The following is an 8438-nucleotide window of genomic DNA, read 5'->3' as shown; positions in this document are numbered from 1 at the left end:
TCTTTAAATATTTGTCATTTGAATAGATTAGATTGAACTTTCATTTTTCTTTTTTTTTTTTTGGCCAGTCCTGGGCCTTGGACTCAAGGCCTGAGCACTGTCCCTGGCTTCTTCCCGCTCAAGGCTAGCACTCTGCCACCTGAGCCACAGCTCCACTTCTGGCCATTTTCTATATATGTGGTGCTGGGGAATTGAACCCAGAGCTTCATGTATACAAGGCAAGCACTCTTGCCACTAGGCCATATCCTCAGCCCTGAACTTTCATTTTTCAAAAACAGCACAACTAGATCATCAAGTCTTAAAGTCCATTATAAAAGGTCTGTGTTTTATTTTTACTTCACATTTCCTAAGCAAGTGCTCTAGCACTTGAGACTTTTTATTTTTCTTACCCCTTGCCCTCTTTTTACTTCGTATTAGGTAAATTTCCAACCGAAAGTACAGTAGTATATACTAATGTACACATAACCCAGCTTTAATAATTAACATAAGTGCCAGTCACTTTCTACTCCACTCTATCTTTCTCTCTGAACCTTCAAATGATTAAGTTAAAATAAATTCCAGAAGTCCTAGCCTCAGATCCCCAAGTACTCCAACATATGATCTAACAGATGATAAGGGAAAGAAAAAAGTTAAGGATGCTTGATTTTAGTGGTGGAAGTTGAACCCATGATCTTGCAAACCATTCTCAGCCAGTGCTCTTGCCACTAAACTGTATCCCAGTCACTAAAATCTATGTTGTTCCCTCCTTCCTCTGTGGTACTGTGCATTGAACTAAGGATCTCACCAGCTATACCCCAATCTTTTACTTTTAGTTTATTTTCCAGATTGAGTTTTGACTTTTCAGATTGAACTACCCCTGTCAGCCTCTGACCTTGATCCTCCTCCGGCCTCCCTCCACTTCCAGAGTAGTGGGGATTATAGGCACACATGTCCCCTAAAACCTTTATTCTGCCATTCAGCTATACTGCTAGCACTGATGAATCTTTCAAAAAATGTAATTCTGCACCAGTGTCTCACACCTGTAATCCTAGCTGCTTAGGAGGCTGAGATCTGAAGATCCCGGTCCTAAGCCAGTCCAGGCAGGAAAGGCCGTGAGACTCTTATCTCTAATTAAACACCAAAAAGCTGGAGATTAAGTGGTAGAGGTCCAGCCTTTAACAAAACAAAACAAAACACCTAAAAGACAGCACTTAGGCACTGAATTCAAGCCTAGAGACGACAGGAGATAGTGAAGAGAGGAGGGAGAGGAGAGGAGAATGCTAGAACTGACATAACCACAACCTCTGGGATCTCACCTGAGAATCAGAATGGTTGGGAAGGTGGAGATAAGGTCCCCTTGTTTTGTGTGTCGCGGCGGTAACCTCCACCCACCTTCCCAAAAGCCAGACAGCCCTATAAGCGCGCTGCGCCTACAACTCCCAGAATACCACGCGGGGCAGGAGGCGGGTCCGTCGTGCATCACCGAGGTCTGTGATTGGCGATGATCTCCGGCCAATTGAAGAAGCTATTGTTCAGTAGTCTCCTAGAGCCGGTCGGGAAGGGAGCAAAGTGGCAAGATGGTGTTGGAAAGCACTATGGTTTGGTGAGGAGCTACCTCGGGGCCTGTGGGGGCGGGCCTGGGTCCGGGGGCGCGCGCAGCACTGGGGCCCGCGGGGCCTGGGGTCACGGGGCGGGAGGGGGTGCCGCGGCGGGCGAGCTGTGGCCTTGGGTGCCAGAGGCAAGGAGCCGGACGACTCCCTGAGTCATCCTAGGGCCCCGGGAAACGACAGGCCTGCCTAGCCGCTCCTGCAGCCCCTACCCGGGGACAGCCACCGGCCCGGGGACCGCCCCCGACCCGCGGGCCCTGGCTGCCTTTGCTCAGCCCCTGGGAGTTTGCCTTCCTCTCCTCTCCTCAAAATAATGGGTGCTAGGAAGAGAGATTGTAAACCACCCCGTACCTCCTTTCTAATTGCCACTGTCTTTCCCTGTGTCATCTTCACAGCGCGTAGAGATTGTTTTCTGTGTGTCAAGTGTTTATCTCACTTAGGTCTTTTTTTTTTTTTTTTTTGCCAGTCCTGGGCCTTGAACTCAGGGCCTGGGCACTGTCCCTGGCTTCTTTTTGCTCAAGGCTAGCACTATGCCACTTGAGCCACAGCGCCACTTGTGGCCATTTTCTGTTTATGGGGTGCTGAGGAATCGAACCCAGGACTTCATGTATATGAGGCAAGCACTCTACCACTAGGCCATATTCCCAGCCCTCTGCTTTTTTAAATTGATTTTTATGTATTGTTACTTTAGAGGTGATACACAGCAGGGTTGCATTTACATGTGTCAGGTGGTAACCTTGTTTTTTATGAATGGTACTGGGGATTGAAGTGAGGGCCTCTTGCTAGGCAAGTGATCTGCCACTTGGAGCCACACCCCCCAGTACTTTTTTTTTTTTTTTAATGTAGTAGATGGGATCAGGTAGAATATTGTGAGTTTCAAGATGAGGAGAGTGAACTCAGTTTTGTACATGATTCTGAGCATGGCAGATACAGCCCTGTATACAAATTGTCATTCATTTAAGAATGTTGACTTTACTAGACATAGTGGTAGCATGAGGTTTGTGAGTTTGGAGCCAGCTTGAGATACATAAATCCTGTCTCAAAAACAAGCAAACAACTACAACAAAAGCTGGTCTGGATTGTTGTGCAAGAAAAGATTAGGACCAGAGGAGCAAATTGCCCATTAGCTGTAATAGTCAGGCATAGAGTAACAACAAGGGCCACCTCTGTTTTTCCATAGGGCCTCATTCTTTGCCATGCATTAGAATTTTCTGGAGGAATTTAACAATGTGTTTTCTGGGTGTGGTGGCTCAAGCCTGTAATTCTAGCTACTTGAGAGGCAGAGATGGAGCTCATAGTTCAAAGCTAGCCTAAGCATAAAAGTTTTCAAGAGGGGCTGGGAATATGGCCTAGTGGCACGAGTGCTTGCCTCGTATGCATGAAGCCCTGCGTTCAATTCCCCAGCACCACATATACAGAAAACGGCCAGAAGTGGTGCTGTGGCTCAAGTGCCAGAGTGCTAGCCTTGAGCAAAAAGAAGCCAAGGACAGTGCTCAGGCCCTGAGTCCAAGCCCCAGGACTGGCCAAAAAACAAAAAAAGTTTTCAAGACTCCATCTCAGCCGATGGCTGGGCATAGTGGTCAATGTCTAACATCCTACTACAGAGGAAGCACAGTGCCTGGGCACAGTGGTCTATGTCTGTTATCCCCAGCAACACAGGGAAGCACAAGGAGGAGAATCCCAGTGCAAGATGTCCCAGGCAAGACCTTACTTGGAGAATAACCGATACAAAAAGGGGCTGGAAGTGTGGCTTGAGTGGTAAAGTACCTATCTGGAAAGATTGAAGCTCTGAGTTCAGTCCCCAGTATTGCTAAGAAATGTAGGTGTTTGACTTTACTCTTAACATGCTAAGTCAGGTTCTCCTAGACAGAGAAATGATGTGCCTTCTATTTCTTGCACCATGCTTTATCCCTATAAACCTAGCTACTCAGAGGGCTGAGGTCTGAGGACCAATGTTTGAAGACAGCCTAGGCAGATAAGTCTGTGGGGCTCTTATTTTATTTATTTTTTTTGTCAAACATAGGGCTTGAACTCTAGGCCTGGGTGCTGTCCCGGAGCTCTTCAGCTCAAGCCACTGCTAGTTAGTTGGAGATAAGACTCATGGACTTTGCTGCCCCAGGTGACTTTGAACTGCTATCCTCAGATCTCAGCCTCCTGAGTAGCTAAGATTATAGGAGCTCCTGGCTGGGAGGCTCTTATTTACAATTAACCAGCAAAAAGCTGAAAGTAGAGGTGTGGTGCAAGTGGTAGGTGTGGCACTAGCCTTGAGCAAAAAAGCTATGGAGACAATATTTTCCCTTTCCCCCTTTACTCTCTCTGCCAGTGTGGACAACAGTGAGTATATGCGGAATGGGGATTTCTTGCCGACTCGGCTGCAGGCCCAACAGGACGCTGTCAACATAGTATGTCACTCAAAGACTCGCAGCAACCCCGAAAACAACGTAGGCCTCATCACACTGGCCAAGTAGGTGGAGCAGAGGAGGTGGGGTGTGGAAAGGGGCATGGTTTTCCTTGTGTATCACTGTCACAGCTGTCCCTCAGACTTCTTTTGCCCGTCACCTTTCTATGACTGTATTTGCAAATAGCAGCTCTCTTCCCTCATGAGGATAATCTTAGGGTCTCATGCCCACATGCTGTACTACAGAGCTACACCTCCAGCTCCTGTTTTTAATGCTCATTCAATTTTTAAAAAATTGGGGGAGGGGGGGAGTTGGACTTGGCCTGAGCACTGTTCCTGGCTTCTTTTTGCTCAAAACTAGCCCCCTACCTCTTGAGCCACAGCGCTACTTCTAGCCTTTTCTGTTTATGTGGTGCTGAGGAATTGAACCCAGGTTTCGTGCATGGTAGGCAAGCACTCTACCGCTAAGCCACATTCCCAGCCCCTGCTCATTTAATATAGGTATGAAGATAAATCTCCTGGGGTGAATTTTTTTTTCTGCCAGTCATGGGACTTGAACTCAGGGCCTGAGCACTGTCCCTGGCTTCTTTTTGCTGAAGGCTAGCACTCTGCCAACTTGAGCCACAGCGCCACCTCTGACTTTCTATTTATGTGGTGCTGAGGAATCAAACCCAGGGCTTCATGTATGCTAGGCAAGTGCTCTACCACTAGGCCATTTCCCAGCCCCTGAAATTTTTTTTTTTTTTTGGCCAGTCCTGGGCCTTGGACTCAGGGCCTGAGCACTGTCCCTGGCTTCCTTTTTGCTCAAGGCTAGCACTCTGCCACTTGAGCCACAGCGCCACTTCTGGCCGTTTTCTGTATATGTGGTGCTGGGGAATCGAACCCAGGGCCTCATGTATACGAGGCGAGCTCTCTTGCCACTAGGCCATATCCCCAGCCCCAGCCCCTGAAATTTTAAAGATAATGAAAGGTGATTTTTCAGTCAGAGTCCTTTGGCATGTATCAAATATCCTGCTACCCCAAAAGTCATTTGTTTTAGGAGCTGATAGTTTTTTGTCATATATACTTTTAGCTGAAAACTAGATCTCCAAATGGAGAATGTGGGATGCTGTCTATCAGGGTTCAGTTATTGTGTCGTCACAGGGCCCCAGAGCAGGACAGGAGTTAGGAGGAAACCTTGGGAGGTGGAGGACAGCTTTGGTACAGAGAAATCCCTTCGTGCTGTGCATGGTATATACTAAACATTAGAGAGGACACGCGTGGTTTGGGGTCCTCCTACTGACGTGCACTCACCCAAACGCTCTGCCCCCTCCCCCTCCCAGTGACTGTGAAGTGCTGACCACACTCACCCCTGACACTGGCCGCATCCTCTCCAAACTCCACACAGTCCAGCCTAAGGGCAAGATCACCTTCTGTACTGGTATCCGCGTGGCCCACGTGAGTCTCCCCTCCGTGTCCCTCCTGCTCTTCGCCTGGCTTACAGCGAGCGAGTACAAGGCGAGACGGGTCGGGAGGAAGCTAAGGGTGGAAAGAATGTGGTGGGATGAATCCCAGGATCCCTGAGGACTGTAAAGGGAAACATCCCTCCAACTGAGAATGAAGCCTCCCTTTGTGGATCCAGTGGGGGGCACAGCAAGACTCCAGGGGTTTCTACCCTGTGTGAGCAGAATGATTAGACCTGAGATACATATAATCTGTAAAGATGAAACAGAACGTCTGCGCGAAGAGCCAGGGGTTCTGTGGTTGATGTAATTTCCTGTCCTTTCCCAGCTGGCTCTGAAACACCGGCAGGGCAAGAATCACAAGATGCGCATCATCGCCTTTGTGGGAAGCCCCGTGGAAGACAACGAGAAGGACGTGAGTCCACGGGGCTGCGCGCGTGGCACAGCCCATGTTAGGGAAGGAGGTTTGGCAGGAGCACTGGGCTGCCCTTGTGGGCAGAGTAGAGGGGCAGATCTCTGTTTCTGCAAAAGAAATGATTTGCTGTATGCTTTTGTGAAGTGAGTTCCTTTCCCTCAGGGTGTAGAGTAGATTTCTTGCTTTTTCTCTTCTTCCCAGCTGGTGAAACTAGCTAAACGCCTCAAGAAAGAGAAGGTGAATGTTGACATCATCAATTTTGGGGAAGAGGTGAGTCGGGCCATCGGGCACTGGTTGACTTGGCTGTTTCTGGTGGGACAGCCCTTCTCAGCACAGGCCCCCCGCAGCTGCGGCTCAAGCGGGAGAGGTGGGGTGCGAAGGATCGCGTCTGTGGCCCCCTTTCCCAGGAGGTGAACACGGAGAAGCTGACGGCTTTCGTGAACACGCTGAACGGCAAAGATGGAACTGGCTCTCATCTGGTCACGGTGCCTCCGGGGCCCAGCTTAGCAGATGCCCTCATCAGTTCTCCCATTCTGGCTGGTGAAGGCGGCGCCATGCTGGGGCTTGGTGCCAGTGACTTTGAATTTGGAGTGGATCCCAGCGCTGACCCTGAGCTGGCCCTGGTGAGCAAATGTTCTCCTCTGCTGACACGCAGGTGGCAGCGCTGGGCAGTCTAAACACGCGCATGACCCTCACTCATTTCCCCAGGCTCTGTCTCGCTCCCTCATAGTCTGGGTTTGTCTGACCCGTATCAGACCAGTGTGTTCACGTCTGACCAAGCCCCAGGCTCTAGCCATGTTTCCCACCCCCTCTCCTGACCTTTCTAGCTTCTTCCCCACACGATCAGCAGACGCGGTGCTCGCGCCCCTTCCCCACCGCCGTGGGTTGCGGCTGGGGGAGTCTGACCCTGCCCTGCCCCTCGCCAGGCCCTGCGTGTTTCTATGGAGGAGCAGCGGCAGCGGCAGGAGGAGGAGGCGCGGCGGGCGGCGGCCGCCTCTGCGGCCGAGGCTGGAATTGCTACGACTGGGGCTGAAGGTGAAAGAGGTGGAATCTGAAGTCCCAGATTGTGGGGTGCTCACCATTGAGGGGGGGCCGGGGCCGTGTGGGGTGCCGCTCCGGTTCCATCCTGCCCTTTTCTGCATCCCCCGTCCCCAGACTCGGACGACGCACTGCTGAAGATGACCATCAACCAGCAGGAGTTTGGCCGCCCCGGGCTCCCCGACCTGAGCAGCATGACGGAGGAGGAGCAGATCGCCTATGCCATGCAGATGTCCCTGCAGGGGGCAGGTGGGCCATGGCTCCCGGGGTAGTGCTCGGTCGTGTCAGCGGGTCGTGTGGGGATACTGAGCTACACTAAATGACTGCCCTCCTTTCCCCAGAGTTTAGTCAGGCAGAGTCAGCTGACATTGATGCCAGCTCGGCCATGGACACATCGGAGCCAGCCAAGGTGAGGCCAGCGATGACCCTCTGCCCCCCCGCGGGTTCCACCCCCTCGCCCTCAGACCCTCTCTTCCTGGAATGGTGCAGAGTCTGGGAAGAGAACGCATGGCAGCTGGGGATCTGGGAGCAAGAAAGCTCCTCGGGGTTCAGTCAGGCCTGCTCCCCCGCCTCAGGAGAGCTGGGCTCCACAGCAGTGCGCCCCACCCCGCCCTGCATGCCCGCTTGCTCTCCACCACCCAGGCCCCCCTGCAAACTCACGCCACCCCTTTTCAGGAGGAGGATGACTATGATGTGATGCAGGACCCCGAGTTCCTTCAGAGTGTCCTTGAGAACCTGCCAGGCGTGGATCCCAACAACGAGGCCATCCGAAACGCCATGGGCTCCCTGGCCTCCCAGGCCACCAAGGACGGCAAGAAGGAGAAGAAGGAGGAAGAGAAGAAGTGAGAGTGGAGGGCGGCGTGGCCGAGCCTGCCTGGACTGCGCAGTGTGGGTGGATGGTAGAGTTAGATATGCTGTCTGCAGCCTTTCCAACCTAAATAAAGTTTGGCAAGTTGTTTTTTCCTTTTTGCTTCAACGAGTGGTGGCTTTGCCTGAGGGGAGGAGCGCAAGGCCGGAAGGAGCTCCTTCCCTTCTTTCCTTGGCTTCTGTTCTGTTGTGGGGCCGCTTTGCCGAGTCCCCATTGTGCGCTTGGGCCGCGGAGGTGAGTAGAACACAACGTGCGAGTGCCGCCATCTATCTCAGAGTTGAAAGGAGAATGACCTTGGCGCTGTGGAACTGTGAGGAGACAGCCCACCTTTGGATAGGCTTCTGGGTGTACATGTGAGCCCTCTAAAGGGGTACAAAGTTCAGCCAGTCAAGAAGGCGGGATGTTGCTAGTCTTCAGGAACAGTGGAGACATGTTGGGGGAATCTCGGGGCTCAGAGACTAGTTGGATGAATGGCTCAGGACACCAAGGCCCAGAAACCCATTTAGGCCTGACTTCCACAGAGGCTTTATATACCCATGGGGTAAAATGTGCTGTCTCTTCATGGAGCACCAAATCCAGACGAAGGTTTCCCTGTAGGATGTGATGTGGAATTTGAAATCATCCTCCCTTTGCTTATTATGTAAAGCAGATGATGCAAGAAAAAACCTATATGTGGCATGTGGTGGTAACA

The 8438-nt window shown here is 51.5% G+C and overlaps 1 protein-coding gene across 2 annotated transcripts; it reads left to right on the top strand.

Moving 5' to 3' along the window:
- Positions 1-1472: 1472 nt before the first annotated feature.
- Psmd4 (proteasome 26S subunit ubiquitin receptor, non-ATPase 4) lies at positions 1473-7842 on the top strand. Of its 2 annotated transcripts, none has more exons than XM_048356581.1 (10): positions 1473-1582; positions 3910-4050; positions 5307-5421; positions 5755-5841; positions 6043-6111; positions 6249-6464; positions 6768-6876; positions 6997-7128; positions 7221-7288; positions 7555-7842. In XM_048356581.1, exons 1-10 carry the CDS (start codon positions 1557-1559, stop codon positions 7723-7725), a joined length of 1134 nt encoding a protein of 377 aa, XP_048212538.1. In that variant the 5' UTR covers positions 1473-1556; the 3' UTR covers positions 7726-7842. The 2 variants fall into 2 exon arrangements, with proteins under 2 accessions (XP_048212538.1, XP_048212537.1); XM_048356580.1 differs by having other exon boundaries at positions 6768-6885.
- Positions 7843-8438: the final 596 nt, after the last annotated feature.

This window comes from Perognathus longimembris, chromosome 11 (genome assembly GCF_023159225.1).
Source record: "Perognathus longimembris pacificus isolate PPM17 chromosome 11, ASM2315922v1, whole genome shotgun sequence".
In the NCBI taxonomy this organism is placed as follows: domain Eukaryota; kingdom Metazoa; phylum Chordata; class Mammalia; order Rodentia; family Heteromyidae; genus Perognathus; species Perognathus longimembris.
This window is presented reverse-complemented; position numbering and strand designations above follow the sequence as displayed.

Bases quoted from the DNA above. Each gene is read 5' to 3' on its own strand.
- Psmd4 (XM_048356580.1), top strand. From the start codon at position 1,557: ATGGTGTTGGAAAGCACTATGGTTTG. The intron at 1,583-3,909 runs GTGAGGAGCTAC...TCTCTCTGCCAG, and splicing joins TTGGAAAGCACTATGGTTTG to TGTGGACAACAGTGAGTATA. The intron at 6,112-6,248 runs GTGAGTCGGGCC...CCCCTTTCCCAG, and splicing joins TCATCAATTTTGGGGAAGAG to GAGGTGAACACGGAGAAGCT.